The sequence below is a fragment of the Rhea pennata genome, unplaced genomic scaffold (assembly GCF_028389875.1).
Source record: "Rhea pennata isolate bPtePen1 unplaced genomic scaffold, bPtePen1.pri scaffold_33, whole genome shotgun sequence".
NCBI classification, from domain to species: Eukaryota; Metazoa; Chordata; class Aves; order Rheiformes; family Rheidae; genus Rhea; species Rhea pennata.
Window position 1 is genome coordinate 1,231,388 of NW_026907680.1, and position 17,707 is coordinate 1,249,094.

At 44.2% G+C, this 17,707-nt stretch overlaps 1 protein-coding gene across 1 annotated transcript; it reads left to right on the top strand.

The window, feature by feature from the left end:
• The first annotated feature begins 1,896 nt into the window (after positions 1–1,896).
• Positions 1,897–15,000, top strand: LOC134154680 (transmembrane protein 209-like). The gene is made up of 16 exons (XM_062601360.1): positions 1,897–2,057; positions 2,764–2,816; positions 3,581–3,707; positions 3,824–3,882; positions 4,623–4,754; positions 5,732–5,970; positions 6,382–6,590; positions 7,063–7,234; positions 8,187–8,258; positions 9,395–9,491; positions 10,720–10,845; positions 11,282–11,379; positions 13,371–13,485; positions 13,586–13,683; positions 14,281–14,354; positions 14,946–15,000. Exons 1-16 carry the CDS (start codon positions 1,897–1,899, stop codon positions 14,998–15,000), a joined length of 1,887 nt encoding a protein of 628 aa, XP_062457344.1.
• Positions 15,001–17,707: the final 2,707 nt, after the last annotated feature.

Below are 17,707 nucleotides of genomic sequence, written 5' to 3' on the forward strand. Positions count from 1 at the left end.
AGAGTCTTTGGGGCCATGGAGCAGTGGCTAATGCATGTGGCAGGACAGGGGTAGTGGTATGAGTTGGAGCCTGTCCTGTAGCTGACCCTGCTTCTATCCTCACTGCATGGAGAGAAAGTCATGCTGTGGGCGAGCTTAGAGCTCTCTTTCGGGCATGATGTGCAGCCCTGAGTGTTTTATTTGGGGGTAGTCTTCACAGCTGTTGATGTACCTGCAGTCAGTGGAACCCCTGTGCTTCTGCTGCAGCACTGCCTTCTGCTGCAGAAGCAGGTGCCCAGCTTGTGAGGGGGGAGTGGAGATCCTACTCCCCCTGTGCTCATACCACCTCCCCGTGTGTATATTTGCAGTCCATTCCCAGTCTCCTCACAGTGCTCTGCACAGAATGCAGCAGCAGGTGGAAAGAAACCACGTCCAGAAGCTAGGGTACGTGCTACACAGCCTGTGAATGTAGGCCATCAGAACACAGGAGTGGTAAGTGTTCCTGACTGGGGTCCTTCTTGTGCTAGCCTGCATTCTGCAAATGCATTGTCCTGTGGTTGCTGGTTGTACAAGAGCCCTTCCAGTGCCCTTCTTTGAGCCCTGGCTGACTTTGTCCACTGGCTGCATGGTGGGAGGGAACTGCTAGCTCTTGTGTGTGTCTTGGGTGCCCTTGAGTGCTGGGCTTTTGCGGGCGTGAGGGGAAGAAGGCGGGTGCCCAGGGCCAGAAGGGGAAGCGGCCACCCCGGAGGCTTGGTGCCAGCAGCGTCCATGGCCACCTGGGCTGTAGCACCCGGGAACTAGTGGAGTTGCAGAGCCTGAGGGCAGGTAGGAAGGAGAGCAGCAGAGCCCAGAGGCTGGCCTTGAGGCGAGCAGGCTTCCCCTTCTGCAGAGACCTGCTAGGGGGACGCCAGGGGAGGCAGCTCAGAAGGGCAAAGGAGCTCAAGAAAGCTGGCAGGCCTTTAAGCTGCTGAAGGAGAGCCTCCTCCAAGTGCCACTCTGCTCCACCTTGACACTCCAGCAAGCCCAAGTCAGGGCAAAGCCTGCGGCCCCTCACTAGCAATGGCGATTCTGGAGGACCAGGCTTCATCGTTCCATCTGGTGCGTGCGCATCTGCAAAGGCAGGAGCTTTGCTTGAGCGCCTGCTCAGGGAGACTTTCATCAGCACTTCATGAGCATTGAGTCCCCTTCTCTCTGCAGACTGACAAGCCTCGGTAAGGATCCGCACCTCAGACCAGCTTCTAGCCTCTTTGTCCTCCACGCATTTTCCATTCCCCCCACAGCAGGAGCTGCGAGAGAAAGCGCCCATCACAGAATCATCGAAGGGTGGAGGTTGGAAGGGGCCTCTGGAGATCATCTCGTCCAACCCCCCTGCTCAAGCAGGGTCACCTACAGCACACTGCACAGAGTGGCCAAGCGTTAGACACTGTGTTTATCGATAACTGTGCGGTCTAGGCTTGTAGTTAATCTCCTTTTTTAGGCTTTCTTACTTTCAGGTTGGTGCTTGGGATCTGAGGCAAAGGCAGGAAGGGTTTTGGAGCAGCTGAGGTTGTCCGCTGGCCCGCGCTCACAGAGCGGTCTGCTGTAACTCGTTGTGCTCCCTTTCAGCGGCCAGCGGTGCTTTTATTCCTCCCTGCTCCTCGTGGTGAGGTTTGCAGGCAGGAGCAACACGTTTGGCCAGGCTCTGCCGTGGGGCAGCCGGGGGGTGTGCCCGCACGCGGCTGTAGTGGGAGCCGAGCAGGGGAAGGGTACGGCCGGGTGTGGGCACGGCCGGTGGCGGCCAAGGCGGGCGGCAGGGTGCGGGGGGCGTCGCGGCCGCCGCGCTTGGGCCGCCATGGCGCCTGGCGCCGCTTGCGGCCGGGTCGGGCAGGCGCCGTCGGCCAGGGCGTCCGGGGCGGCTGCGCGAGCGTCCCCCTGGCAATGGCATCCCCCTGGCAACGGCGTCCCCCTGGCAACGGCATCCGGCTGGGATCGGCGTTCCCCTGGCAATGGCATCCCCCTGGCAACGGCGTCCCCGCCCCCGCGGAACTGCCTCCAGTGACGTCACGGGTCCGCGCGACCAATCGTTGGAGGCGGCTGCGGTGAGGGCAGCTGCGGTGAGGGCGGTGGGCGGAGCCTGGGCCTGGGGCGGGGCCTGGGCGCCCTCGGGGGCGGAGCGGAGCGGAGCGGCGGTGTCGCCGCCCTCCCGGGGCGCCTGCTCGTTGCGGGGCCGAGTCTGCTTGTGGTCGGCGGGGTTTGGCTGCGGGGGAGCCGGGGCGTGCGCGCTCAGGGCCTGTCAGCGAGGCCTGGGAGCGCGGCGGGCCGCTGGCAGGTGACAAGTGTCCGTGCGTGTCGTGGTGTGTGCCAGAGTGGGGGGGGTGTGGGGAAGGGTCTAGGGTGGTGGAGGTGGGAGAGGGCTGTGCGTGTGAAATCCTGTCATTTCAGTTAAACCGCGTGTTCTCTGAGGTAACTCTTGTATGTTTGTGTTCAGCGAGGAAGTAGCTGAGAGGTTTTGAAGCCTGTGGCCGGGGGAGGCGTGGCAGTTTCCTGCGCTGATGGGAGGAGCAGGGAAAGTGGCCAGTGTTACTGCTGTTGTGTGCGGCATTTTGTGGCGTAAAGGCGGGGGGGTGTGCGGAGGGTCTGGAGACGGACACGGGCGGGGGTTTTCAGTAGGAAAGCGGCCGGGCTGTGCACGGGCGAACGTTGTTTTTCAAAAGCGGAGTCGTCTCCTCCGCCCCCCTCCCCGCCGCCGTTAACGGCATCTCCCCGGCAACGGCGTTGCCCCCCGCCCCGCCCCTCCCCCCGCAGAACTGATTCCGGTGACGTCACGTCCGCGCGACCAATCGTTGGAGGCGGCTGCGGTGGGGGCGGCGGGCGGGGCCTGGGCCTGGGCCTGGGCCGCGGCGCCCTCGGGGGCGGAGCGGAGCGGAGCGGCGGTGTTGCTGCCGACTCAGGGCCTGGCAGCGAGGCCTGGGAGTGCGGCGGGCTGCCGGCGGGTGACAAGCGCGCCCGCGTGTGTGTGTGTGTGTGTGTGGCGTGGTGTGTGCTAGAGTGATGAGAGGAGTAGAATATGTAGGAAGCGTTATTTCTGTTACATAGGGCATTTTGTGGTGTAAAGGGGGGAGGGTGTGGGGAGGGTACAGAGCTGTCCTGAGCTGACAGAAGGAGATAGGTGGGTGTTTTCAGTAGGAAAACTGCCAGGTTGTGCAAGATGTTTTCTTGGTCTGTTTTCCTTGCTTGGAGAAGGCAGTGTTGCCTCAGCATTCCGAAAAATGCTATTTCTCAAAAACGCTGTTGGAATCTGGCTCTCTTTTCTGTCCTCTGTACCTCAGTGGAGAAAATGGAAACTGTTTCACTGTGAAGAGGTGACAGTGCTTATGCAGTTTATAAGAGGAATATTGTTTGGGGTTTTTTGTTTTTGTTTTTTGTTTTTTGTTTTTAAACCACTGAAGCTCATTCTTAACACTACACACGATTTGGTACCTCAATGTGAAGTCCTTTTATGTAATTTCTTTTTGCTTTTTTACTTTTTTAAAGGTCTTGTACAGAGTGAGAATCTAACTGTATATAAATTTTCAATCTTTAACTTTCTTTGTGTGCTTCCTGTTGCAGACAATGGCGGCAGAACAGATTTCTGCAGCTTCGCTCCTTGACAGGACTGTGAAGATTAGGAGGGAGGCTGAAGAGCGGAAAGTGGTCTGGGCCTGGGGCCTCCTTAATATGTCTGTTGGGGGGATGATATATACTGACATGTATGTTGATTGTTATATCTGACTCAACTAAGTAAAGCATTCTACTTTGTATATGCTTAAATATTTCATAGGACCCAGTTACTGTTAAATTGATCGCTTCTTCCTTTTCTTTTTAGGACTGGAAAACTTATAAGTTCCTATTACAACATCGCATTTTGGCCGCTCTGGTATATTGGTGAGTTGTCACAGCATATGAATTAGTTTTAGGGAAGAGGGAAGGTTTCAGCCTTCATTCTTCTTGCTGGGGAAAGCATTTTTAAGGTTTGGGGTTTTTCGTTGTTGTTGTTGTTTTTTAATAACCAAGCTTCATTTTGTTTTCCTTTATCCCTTTTGGTGCTGTTGGAATTTCATCATTTTAGTGACAAGTAAGAAAGAGTGTGAAGAACAGGTTTCCTACCTTAAATGTGTTTAATGTGTGCAATAAGGCTTTGGGGAATAGTTGAAATAGTAGCGTTGTGTTGTATTGTAGGGCTGCAGGACATTTCCAAATAATCAAATTTGGTTTCAAATGAGTAGGCTCAAAAGTAATTGTATCTAATACTATTAGCGGATGAAAAGGAAGAAGAGTGAGAGCAATGTCAGGTAACGAGTGACAGAAGGTTTGGCAGAAGACACTTGATAAATAGCATGAAACTTCATTGCAGTGCTTTGTATCCTGTCTGGAAAATACCTTTCGCTTTTACAAATACATATTGTAGCAACAGAAATGAATTTCAATATAGAAAGGAAATTTATCTCTAATGGTTCTTGCATGAAAAGGAGAAGTTGTCTTACGTCCGTGCTCAGACTGGCAGTTATTGGTAGCCCTAACAATAAACTATTCTTGATTTGTGTATAAACTTGTTTTCTCAGATCATTTACTGTTACTCCTGTTTATGGTGCCTAGCATGATAAAAACCTTTGTGTTTGTTCTAGAGCTTGCGCTTGTATCCCTGTTCAGTCTGAATGCCTTATTTGATTTTTGGATGTACTTCAAGTACACAATGGCACCAACTACCTTGGTCATGACTCGTAGACAGCAGATCCTTCTAGGGATGCAGAATGCAGGTAGGTGTTATAAATTATAAATACTTTTTTTAAAGATGATATCTTTCTCAAGCCCATGAATCTTTAGTGAAGTGAGTTCTCAGTTACCTCATCTGACAAGAGCAGTAAGATGAACTAACTGCAGCCTATAAAAATTCAAAATAAAAGTGATAAATTGATGAGCAATTAAGGGGAGAAGTGGAGAGGAAGCAACCAATACAAAAGGAGAGTGGGCTGTTAAAGGGCAGTGAGAGAGTCTTAAACTTTATGAAGCTGGACAAGGAATTTGTAACCTATAAATGGGATTGAGAACAAGGCAGAGTGTATAGGTTTGTATTTAAATTTGGTATCCTACTATCATCATACTGACTGGAGAGCGCCAAATTAGAAAGAGAAAAGAGACCTTAGTGTGCAGTCTGAAAATGACAGGCTAGAGAGCAGTTGCTCTGAAAAGTTCTGAACGTCTAAGTGATGTTGTCAAATATAGAAAAACTTGGCAGAGTTTGAAAATACAGCAAAAGCAAGGTGCTAGTACAATGTGTTACATACTACTAGGCTGCCTCCAGAGAAAGAGCGGCAGATACGGGAGTAGGGTTATATCACCGCAGCTGAGGAGTGTAATATCTGGGTTTGCACAGGTAAATGAGACATTAGATGTGCTAAAGACACATGAAGCAGGCAGGTAGAGTAGCTGACCAAATAAGTTAAATAATTGCCTCGGGCTATGCAAAGGTGCTTGGTAGAATTTAACTGAAATTTTAAATTGTAAAATTTGTATTGAATTATGATCACGTGTCCCAGTTTTCTGATTTTTATGTCTTTGGGGTTGACTGCTGAATCCTGTAGGGGTCAGACTAGAATAGTCTTTTTAGTGTCCTAGAATTTCCTTAAGGGAAGAGAGTTGTGTATGTGTGTTTTGCTGTGTATTTAAAGTGAGGAGGAGAGTTCTGGGCTGCTGCATGTACAGTGCTGATTGTGGTTTTTTTTGCTTATTGCAGCGGTACAAATAATTCCAGCACATGAGCTGGCAGCGAAGAAAGTCCCTTCTTCTACGCCTTCTCCTAGAGTCCAGGGTCAAACTGTGCTGAGTTACAGCCCATCCCGGCCCTTCAGGGCCAGTCCAAAGTTTACTTCTGGTTGTATCTCAGGGTACAGCCCTCAGCGGCAGGCTCTGTCAAGCAACAGCGCTTCTTATAGCAGTGCTTTAACCTATTCACCAAGCAGCAGCTACAGTAAGGTAATGACCAAGGTGGCTTCAAGGGGAACGGTTTGGCTTTGCTTATCGTGTCCTTGTGTTGTGCTGTAAGCCATTGGAGGTGTGCGGCCGGCAGTGGAGGGTCCTGTGTGTGTGTTCGCTTTGTTTGCAAAGCAGATGAAATTTGTCTTGTCAGTATTCATCCTCTTTCCCTGGTGTTAATTTATTTGTTTTAGAGTAGCTAGATTCTTTCAGAGCACAGCAAAAATAAGAAACTAGAATGTAACTACAAAATAGCAAAAACCTTCCCCCAAACGAGAGCATATTTTATAGCAGCAATCAGCAGAGTAATCAATTCTTATGTTGAGTCGATCTATTCATTTAGTTTATAAAGTCAAAATGGAACTCTCACTTTCCTCATGTGACACAACTGTTTGCTTTTGTTTCCCAAAGCTTTCCAGCTTCAGCTCTTCTCCTACTGGTTCACCATATGCCTCAAGTGTTGGGCCAGTGGAAAGCACCGGGCTAAGGTCTCGTTGCCACTTTTCACCAATGCGGTATAATTCCCGTATGAGTCAAGATGATGAAATCACAGACCGCAAGTCACTGCAAAAGTACCTTCGAAGCGAAGAAGAGAAACAGCGTAGACTTCAATTGGGTACGTAAATAACTTCATGTAGCCTGAAAAGCTTGGCAAGGAGGGGATGTTGGTTTTATTGATGAGGAGTGGATGAGAAAAGTTGGAAAAGATTCCTGCACAGAAAGAGAGCTGCTGAAGTACTAGTCTATATTATAGATATACTAATAATCTCTGTAGCATTTGTTGTGTATAGTGGACTACAATGAGTTGAAGGGCTTTATCACCTCGATGAGAGGGATATTTTGTGGAGAAGGCAGTTGAGCTAAAGGTGGTGAATTACCTGCAGGCAGTTTTTGTCTGGGATAGGGACAGTGCCTTATTAATATAAAGATGAAATCAGTGTTTATGCAGACAGATTTTGGTGTATGTATTTATGATAATTCATGAGCACATCTCTCCTGTCAAAGCCTTAATATAGTGACCTATTGCCTGCAGTGTTGCTTCTGTGATTACTTGGTGATAATTTTATGGCTGTTCAATGTCATTTCAGCAAGTTCATGTTCCAGCTCTCCTTCCAGCAGCCCAACCTTTTGGAACTACAGCCGTTCCTTAGTAGAGCAAGCACAGGTGCTGAGAAAGTACCAGTATCAGGTGGCTTACATGCCCCAAGCTCCATCAGCACACAAGGACGAAGCTCGTCTGAGCTCTCCACTGACTGCAGAAGAAGTAAGCTCAGCACCAAAGGAGCCAAGAGAGAAAAACAGGGCTCTAAAATATGTGGCTCCATCCAAATGTGAACTCCGTCAACGGTGCTAGAAAGGGAGAAATCCTATAGCATTTAACCATCTTCATACAGCTTGTAAGACTTTTTGCCACAACGGGTATACATTTCAAATTCCGGACTGTAAAATTTTACAATTGTAAAATTGTAAAATGATTTCTTCCTTGGTGAACAAGGTACCTGTGTTTAGGTGGAAAAGTGACTCCTGAGAGAATTTCAGGTTTCATGCTTTGTGGTCTTTGTAATTAACTAATACTCACCGTGTAGGCCACGGTGGAAAGCTGGAAACTTCTGTTGGTTTGGCCAACTCTTCAGAATTATTTTATCTGAAGTTGTTTAATATTACTGTGTGTCTGAGAACAGACAGACTTCGAGTTCAACTCAAGAATGGTGGTTGCGGAACTTTTTTTTACCATTTTGTACTCTGGATAAAATAAACTTGTGACATAAAAAATGACTGGAAACTGACCTGTACCTAATGTAGTGAAATAGTTGAAGGTGTGTAAAATTGTTCTCCTTTACACTTGTGTCTGGAATAAGTCTGATTCAAAAGAATGTCATTAACGTAGCTTTTAATTAAATTTGATCTGTTTTCTTTATGTCGTACATTAACTTAGTCTACCCTGCAACTTGGACCAATTTTATCCTAACAGAGCAGGGAACGCAAAACTGTGCGTTTGGACTCACGGGAGATTTAGTGTACTGTGAAAAGAGAGTAGGAGAGTAGTATGGTAAGCTGCTGTAGAATTCACATGATACAGCCATTAGATGAGAGTTCTGGAACAAATGCAATTTGAATTATGTGGTGTGGCTGCGGTCAGAAAACGTCGTAGGCCCTAAAAACTCTTTAGTATTCTGTTAGGTTGCTGTATGTAGGTAATAATGTTCTTTCCATAGGTTTGGGCAAGGGTGATTGTGAATCGACGACAGCTTGATTACCTGGATTCCTGGACCGCTAGGTTCAGAAGTGTAAGTCCGGCCCCTATGAACTGCCTGTTCTTGCTGTTAGAATAGGTACAGCAGAATGAAAAAGTACCTCAGTGCTCCATGTATACCTAAGGAAGTGAAAAGAATTACATATTTGAGTCTATTTGAGGATTAGGGTGGGCTTGGACATGGAGACTAGAACAGCATGCTTGTAACAAAGAAGTATTAGGACACATTTTCAACCTGAACTTTTGCACTTGCTGACCTAGGTGTTTTCTGTTCTGAAAACTTTACAGCTGTAAAGTTCACCCACCTTTGAATGAAGACACGTGCATCTTAACACACAGTGGATGTGAAAAGACTTGTTTTTTCTTTCTACAACCCAATTTTCTGAATTTTTTCTGTTTTTTTTCTCCTGTATTTCAAACTCCTTCTGGACTCAAATAAAGCATGGGAAATGCCAGCCCGTTGACTTTTTCCAACAGCCTTGAGGAGTGTAATAAAAAAACAAAAAGAAAATTTTGGTCTTAGGCAATTGCTTTAGCAGAGGAAATACAATCACATACTATGACAAAATAATTTGTAAGCCTAACTTTGAATTACCCCTTCAGTCAGCAACTATCACGTATGTAGTTCTTCTAAGTAGTGGGACGAGTGAAAAGTAAAAGATTTCTATGAGATGTGGGGTTATGACTGTTCTGTACCAGATTCCTAAGCATCTGTTCATAAACCTACAGGCAGCTTGGCTTCAGTTCCCAAATCGTGTCACATACAAGTGTCACATATTGTGTTTATCAGGCCCTTCATTTCCTGAAAGGGTTTTGAGAGGGAGTGGACCCATGAAAGTTTAAATTACCACTATGAGTGACGTGCAGTGCCTCAGAATACCCCTTTTCTCATTGTTCAGGAAAGCTTTATCAGTATCACTGCTTTCTGGAGATTTGTTTTCCCAAGTCCTCTATAGTGAATTTTTGGCATTTTAGAGGGTCTTTCTAGAGCCAATCACCCCTATCTAAATTGATGCTCTTAATTACTTTTCCTCCTTGGTTGACTTCAAAGTTCCTGTTGTTAAACTCCTTTGTGATTGTAACAGTGATGCTGACTAGAGAGTAAACTAACATTTTTGTCACATTCTTGTTGCTTCTAAGCTTTTTAATTTTTGCATTTCTCTTTCCTAGTGGATTAATGAGACTATTTTAGTGCCACTTGTACAAGAGATTGAGTCTGTGAGCAGTCAGCTGAGAAGAACGGGGTACCCAGAAATGCAGGTTGGAGGTATGATGATAGAGTAACTGGGGGGTTCGCTGTGGTGGTTGGTAGCAGGCCACCCCATAGCAGGGCACTGCATAGGTAGTATAGAAAACAAGTCTGCTAAGAATTACAGTTCCGTTTCCTGTTTGTATTGGTGTGATCTTTGCTTCATGTAATGCATTTTACTAAACTGGAAGGATTCTTCATAGGATTTCTGGAAATACGGATAAAGGCATGCTGATGCTGCAATAGCATAAAATTCTTAAGCCTCTTGTTTCCTCTGAATTCATTCCTGGAGAGTTAAAGGCTCAGATTAACATCCTTGTATCTTAAACTGTCAGAAAACTATCACACGTTGCAAGGATGGTTGCCCCTCAGACGGTTGTCCTTGCCAATGAGAAGTCATCTTATGACTGTGATAATAATAAATCTATAGACCTAGGAAGTATTTATTTATTTATTTATTTTAACTTAAATTAATTCTGTTATCGCAGGCGATTAATCGTTTGCATTTAAGATCTAAGATCATTTTAAGGTTAAGATACATTAAAGTTTATTTATTTATTTATTTTAACTTAGAATAGTTCTGTTATCACAGATAGGCTATTAATCGTTTGCATTTAAGATCTAAGATCATTTTAAGGTTAAGATACATTAAAGATTATTTAAGTACTAGGTGTAGCACTAAGTGGGGTTGGGGAGGATAATCTCAGGTGGATTTTGGAGAGCTATGGGCATTAGAAGAAAAGATCTTTTTGTTGGGGCAGTTTTTTTTTTTTTTTTGGCCTGTTTGTAGTCTGTCCTCAAGATCTGCATCTGTTGTGGTGCCTGTGAAAAACTGATCACTTACTGACCTCATCTCTACCTTGCTGCTCTGCTGCTGCTTTTAAAATGGATGTTACTTCTTCCCTTTTTCACACCATATGTTTCTGTTTTCTTATGGAATGCAAGCCCTTCAGATAAGGGTCTGTCATCTTTTGCGACCGCACAGTGCTGCATAGCGTTTATGTTCTGTGGTTTAAGGGAGACAGCTAGTACTTCACTGGGATTGGAAACAAACATTTGGAGTATTGGATAAGCTGTTAACTGTGTATAAATCTTAGTAAATTATCTTAGTAAGTTACCTTAGTAAATAGTGAGACAAAAAAGCCAGTTCCTCCTTGTAACATTGCATTTGTTAATGCCTTGTAAGGGAGGATGTTCAAATTTCTGTCGTGGATGCAGATGTCGTGCTGGCTCTTGTCGCATGCAGAAGCCAGCATCAGCAATCTGAAACAAGCAGCACTTGTTAAAGCTCCAGTCATGCCAACTCTGTACGCTATAATGCAGTATTTGGATATTGCAGCGAACCAAGAGTATTTGTTTGAAAGGATCAAAGGTATGTGGTCTACCATACTGACTTTAAAACGTTTCCATTAGCTGGGTCAAGCGTCGGTGGTGTCAGATACCCCGTCAATTAAGAGGTTTGAACTACAGTCACAGCAGGGAGAAGAGCTGCTTTTCAAGTAGCAGAGGTAGTTTTTGCAACTTCCTCTTTTCAGACCAATGTAATGATGTGGGACTTGGCATGGAAGTTTTTATTTCTTCTCTCAGTTTGGGGTGTGAAGTGTCCTATTTAATCCCTTCATTAATTACCAATAAAAAATACCTTGTAAACTCCACTCCCCTAACTTTATATCTTTATAAGCACTTCCTTAGTTTAATTTTTCCTATTTTGTGCACTGAAAATACATGCAGTGTTCTTGAAGCTAGTGTCAAATATGTCCTTCTTGCACCTTCAACCTCCAGTAGCTGAATAAATTTTGTTTTTTCAGAGCTTTCTCAGGGAGGATACATGAGCTCATTCCGATGGAACAGAGGAGGAGATTTCAAGGGCCGTAAGTGGGATGCTGACTTGCCCACTGACTGTGCTGTAAGTTTTCAAAGAAGGCTTAATATAACTTCCTAAAGTGTGTCTTTCAGGGTAGATTTTTGTGTGTGGTAGCAATTAAGTCTTTTGAGGAACATGGTCAAAATCCTGTTTGCCTCACGATCCTGATATTCTCATTGTAGTCAGTGAAATTATGCAAGGAATAATGCAAATGGGGTTGGACATTGTGCAGATCACAAAAATGTGATTTCATGTCTTAGTCTTAAGCCAGCCTCTTATTTAGACTCATCTGAGATGTCAGTCAGGTAACTGTTTTGGGAGCAACCTGACAGAAGGTTGCGGATTTGTTAGAGCAATATTCTTACCTTATTAAAAAAAAAAAAAAAAAAAAAAAAAAAAAAAAAAGTCTGCTTTAACCAAGTTTCTCATGCAAGATGAACCTTAAAATTTTCTTTTGCTGTAATGGTTAGAAGAACAAACGGATTATTAAGTGGCGTGTCTTGATGTTTATTTAATTCAGTAATATTTCTTGAGAGATCCACAGGCATTACATTATCTTATTTGAGAACAGACTTGTAGTCATGCTTAGCCAATTAATGCAAAAGGTCAGGAGAAAGCACTTCAGTGAATACAGTGACTTGAAAATTCAACTGAAATAGTTAAAAGAAAGGCCACAAGATAACCCAGGGAGTGGAGAACAAGCTTCATGTGTGACTCTTCAGTTGAACTCTGTATTTGAAAGGAGAGTTCAGGTGATTTGATTCCCTCTGTAGATGTTCAGTTACTGGGGAGAAGCAGAAAGAAGATTCATATGCAAGTTTTACAACCTTGCTGACAAAGATGCAACAAGATTGAATTGCTGGAAGCTAAAGCTGAGCAAAATCTGTCTTGAAATAAGATTTGATTTTCTAGTTGTGAAGATGACTAAATATTTGGGACTGACAAGCTGGGAAGCAGCTCTGGCTATCTTGGTAGAGAGCAAGCTGAGCAGTTTGAAAGTATTAAAGACCGTAACACAGACCATCACACCCTGAATTCATTGTCTTTTAATGAAACCAGCTAAGAGAGGTAGTGTTGGACAATGTACTAAACTTGTAAAGATTCTGGGAAGGAAGTTCTGATATAACAGATGAAATTAATATTGAACACTTGTCTCGAAGCTTTGGCATTAACTTAAGACAATAAGTGCCAAATGAAGAGTTTTTAACGGTAATGTTAGTCTCATTGCGTGCAACTTAATGCAATAATTTCCGCTAGACCTCTTGAGGCTTTGGGCATTTAGCCCATAGAAATTCTTCTGTCTGCCAAACAAATCCTATGTTGAACACAGGAGGTATCATACTACAGAGTAATTTGGTCACGTTGCACCCAAAGAATGTTGAGAACTCTACTGTAAGAGTTAAAACACAACATGCAGTACTGCGATTTTCTCGCTGTTAGCTAAGAAGATACTTGTTCTAGGACTTTCTTCCAAAATGTCGAAAGCTGGTAAGATTCATGAGCAGTTCAAGTTTTTCCATTGATTTTGTTCTGCCATTTTTGACAAGAGAGGAGCAACTTGCTGGGTAAGTGTAGTGTTTGGAAAAGTTGTCATTAGATCGGATCGGCCTCTCTAAGCCAAATCTTTGCAGCTAGCGTAGAAACCATCATGAAATCAGGTATCTTGTAGTTTGTCCTATATATGCTATTCGGATCTGTGACTTTGCAAATTCTGTGAGATGTGAAGATAGTTACTTGTATGTCAGGAGTTCAGTTCACATGCAGCACCTTTTTAACATGTTGTGACTGAAAGGGTTTCATTTACAGGAAGAATAAACTTGTCTTGATGTCTGTGGCGTGCCCTGGACCATTGAATTCAGTGCTCTAAGTGTTAAGCTGCCTTGGGCTTCTAAACATGGTGGGATTAATTAAGTCCATGATGCAGCAACAGACTCTCAAATACCCTAACTAATGTCTGAGATTATGGAAAGAAAGCTGCTGTCCTGTCACTCTTCTTAATGATGCTAAAATGAGATTTGTTTTTGTTTGCACAGATCCTTATGCACATATTCTGCACTTACCTCGATGCCAGACTGCCCCCTAGCCCCAAATACCCCGATGGCAAAACCTTCACTGCCCAACACTCTGTTCAAACACCAGATAAACCAGGTATTGGCATTCTTGGACTGCTTGTTTAGCTGCTGTTTCCTGCTTGGATCCCATCAGCGCTCTTAAAATCCCTATCTTATTTTAAAACTTTAATTCACAGACATTACAAATGAAAATGTATTTTGCATCTACCAAAGCAACATCAATCCACCCCACTATGAGCTGATCTACCACCGCCAGGTCTACAATCTGCCCGAGGTATGATCGCATTAGTTTTTTCTGCTGTCAGGAAACCTTGAGCAGACCTGATTGGTTTCTTTTTCATTCTTCCTTTTCCTTTGGAACTAGCCACATCGACTGAATATGTAGGCTGGCTCAGTGCAGAAAGCAAATGTTACCACGATCTTTGACCATCGTGTGGTATTTAGTCTGCTGCTGAATGATAGCTTCAGTGCCTAACTTAGGTACATCAGTGCTCAGGCAGCAGCTTCCTCTTGTTGTTTATTTTCTGATGATTTATTCTAAAATCCTAATTTATGTAAGCTCTGAGATGTGTTGCTATTCCTCAGTGCCAACAAGACTGATGCTTGTCTGTAAGAGTTTTTGGAGGGAAACATCTAATCTCAATATCAAAATACTAGACAAAATACTAGATGATATAACAGGCCGACAGGGTGCACACTGCAGTATATGTATCTTGCAAAAAGTTTTGAAGGAAAAATTGTGCTGCTCCACCTAAGATCAGGACAGGGGATGACAGTTGTTTTAAATAGGACATTCTAAGATATTAGTATGGTTGTTTGCATTTTCAAGTGATTTCATTTCCAATGTTTTTTCTCTTCCTGTGGTATTCAGGGCAGAAACAACATGTTCCATACATTGCTTATGTTTCTGTACATCATAAAGACAAAAGAATCTGGGATGCTTGGGTAAGTGTCAAACGTTCCGTATCATTGCGCTGCGCACGAGATCTGAGCAGGAGCTTTCCGTTTTGAAATACCGTAACTGAAGTTGCTATCATAGGACGATACTGATGGAATTAAAATGCTCTTCTCATTTTAAGTAATGGCAGCCTTTTTACAAAATCATGTCAGTTTTGTGTGCATGAGCGTGCAGGAAATGTTTTGTGCTTTTCTTTGGTCTTGTGCTGGCTGAAAAATCCTGTGGAGCCCATGCTGCGGAACAGTGGCCTTGGCCAGACAACCAGGTTGCTACCTTCTTGCTAGAAGTACTGTGCTATTTATAAACAGGAGACAGACACTGCCATAGTGCTGTAATCTCTTGGTTTTGGCATAACAAGAGGAGTTTCGAGTGTACAGTGAAAGCTGCACTGACATAAAAGCAATGTCCGGACTTTTTTGTTCTGAAAGAGCTGTCTTTAATTCGAGGTGAAACGCGATACCTACATAAATGTTAAAATGCTGATGTGCGGGATTGGCAGTTTTTCTTGTAATGAAGATTTGTTTTAAATAGGAGCTTTAACTTACTTGTGTCTTATTGTTATAATGCTGTTTTTGCAGGCGAGTGAATTTTGGTGCATCAGGAGTCAACGTTCTAGGGGTGTTTGGAGAGTAACATCTCTAGCAGGACCGCAGCTCAGAAGAACGATCCTGCTTCTCCGACAAGACGAACTGAACAGCATCGTTTCACTTGTTGCCTTGAATATGGACTATGAAATGGGATAATTTAAACTCTGCTTTATGGACAGAGGGGAAATGTTTGTAATTGCTGTACAGTTTTGGGGAGGATACTCTGTAAAACGTTTTATTGTTTTTTACTGATGAAATGTATCTAAACAGGAACTCCAGGCAGGTCTTTTCTATTTGGCTCCTCACCTTAACAAATCGTATTTAAACCCCCCTTGCTCTTTCTGTTGCATTTACTCTTCAAGCACTCTAAAGAGCTTAACCTTGACCGCAGGGCTCAGCAATGAACCTGCGCTTGCCGCATTTGAGGGTGGAATGCAGCAGCGCAGCTGGGACGTGTCTCCCACAGTTGTACCCAGCCGCTCGCTGGCGAGCAGTCCCTTGAAAAGACAGTTACTGCAACGCGGCCAACTGCTGGATTCACAAGATCCAAGAGATTCCAGACGGGCATAACAGGCGCCAAGTTAGCGCTTACACCGATTTTTGGTTAATTTAATTACATGCGATCTGAAAGGACGTTGTCTTTTATCCCTGCTCATTGGAATAATTGGATTTTGTGACCTCTCTGGATGCTTCAGGTTTCTCCACCGCAGATATAAGGGAAAGAGAAAATTTTTTGACTTGCTGGTTTCAGTAGGTATTTTTAAAATAGATTTAAAACAAAACAAAATAACCATACCATTCAAATGTGACCATCTTACGAGACAGAAGATGTTGTGGGTGATTGAGTACGACTAGAACGTTACCCTGCCTTTGCTTTTTAATTTTTTAAAAATTATTTTATTTCTCACGTTAGCTTTTCTGCTAGCAGCTCCTTACTTTTAGGGCCTTGCAGACTGGCAGGTGGCTTCAGCATCCCTGCATGAAACCAGAGTGGATACACCTGCGTGGGCTCATCCCAGGAACTTAGGGGAACATCCCGAAGTTCCTGCTGCCTCACCAGAGCGTGCCCAGAAATGGCTTTTTTCTCTTTTTTTCCCCTGGGGGCGAGCGGCCGCCACCTGGCCAGAGCCTCCGGCTTCTCGGGATCGAGTCAAGCTCTGGGGCCGCCGGCCAAGCTGCGGTTCCCGTTGCAGTGACGGTCTCAAAGCTCGGGCAGCAGTGGAATGTCCCCGCTGCGGAACGACGCCTGCACGAGCGTCTCACCACGCCTGCACGTGCCGCCGTTCCCCTTCTGCGGAACTGGCTTTTGGGGGAAAACACTTGCCTTTGTTTCAAAGAGCGTGCCCCGCTTTTTAACGGGGGGATCCATTGCAAATTCAGGCAAATCAAAAAGGGGGTTAGAAGTTGATGTGGTTTATTTTTTTTAACAGAGGGGTAAAACTGCGATACTGTTGTCCCAAAATCTGGGTGCTGTTACCCGCTGTGCAAGCAACCGATAGACACACAGGGTCGAGGTATTTGTTTATTTCATTTCTGCGCAGAGATGGGGGCTTGATGGTACATCCACAAAGCTAGCACACCTCCTCCCCCTCTCATTCTTGATTTATACACACTTTTCAGGGAGTATTTTATACAAATCTTTCTATTGGTTACAGTTTCATTACCTCAGGTAATCGCTCTGCGCTTGCACTTTCACATTCTTGTTAATTAGCATAGGAAGTGAAGAAGAGGCAGTAACATCATTATCATGTCATTTCCATCTCATTATTCATTTAGGGGTGTGAAGTTTAGTATGTTAATAAGCCTTAATGAACCTAAGGTCACTTCTGGGTTATTCTGCTGTTTTTCTCTTACCTACCCCTCGCAATCTTCACAGCGCTGTGGTTTCATGAAGGTTATTTAGCTGGAGCTGGTTATCCTTTGCAGTACTGTTTTTCTCTCCCCCTTGTCCTTGAGTCTTGTTAACTATTTGCAAGGTTTTTCTCACAGTACTTCTCTAACAATTCCCCCCTTTGAGACTTGTTAATATCACTTATCTAGCAAGTCTCATTTAAACAACTTCAATTATTCTTACATGGATGTTAAGTTAATTCTAAGTATTTCCCATGGCATGGGTAATCCAGGAGATTCAGGGAATAGAGAAGCAAGCAGTAATCTGAGTCACTTTTTCTGAAGGCCCGTATAAGCTACAAAATCAGGTTAGCTGTACCAATGAGCATGCATAACAAAGTTAACAATGTCCTCATTTTCCATCTTAACTCTATAGCAGACAAATTAAATTAAACAAATCAATATTCTTATAAATAAGCTGTTATTAACAATACTATCAGAATGCAAAATAACACCTAATAACACTTAAGAGCACTCTATTTCCATGTAAAAGAGTTCAATTTCCAAGTGCAATTCATCACTTTTGTAACTTCTTGTGGGTGTGGCAGTCCACAAGTCATTCAAAGGTGCCTTCTGTATTTGGGAATAGTGGGTCCAGGCACTTATTCCCTTCACCTTTACTGCAGTAGGAGTTGTCAGAAGCACCAGGTAAGGTCCTTTCCACTTTTCTCTTAGTGGTTCTTCTTCCCATGTCCGAATATAAACTAGATGCCCAGGCTTGAAGTCATGCACAGGGGAGTCCAGTGGAAGGGGGGTACGTTGATTAAGGTACCTACGTAAAGATGTTAGTACCCGAGACAAAGGCAATAAATACTCTCTCAACATTTCTTCCCCTCTTACATGCATTTGATCACTTTGTCCCC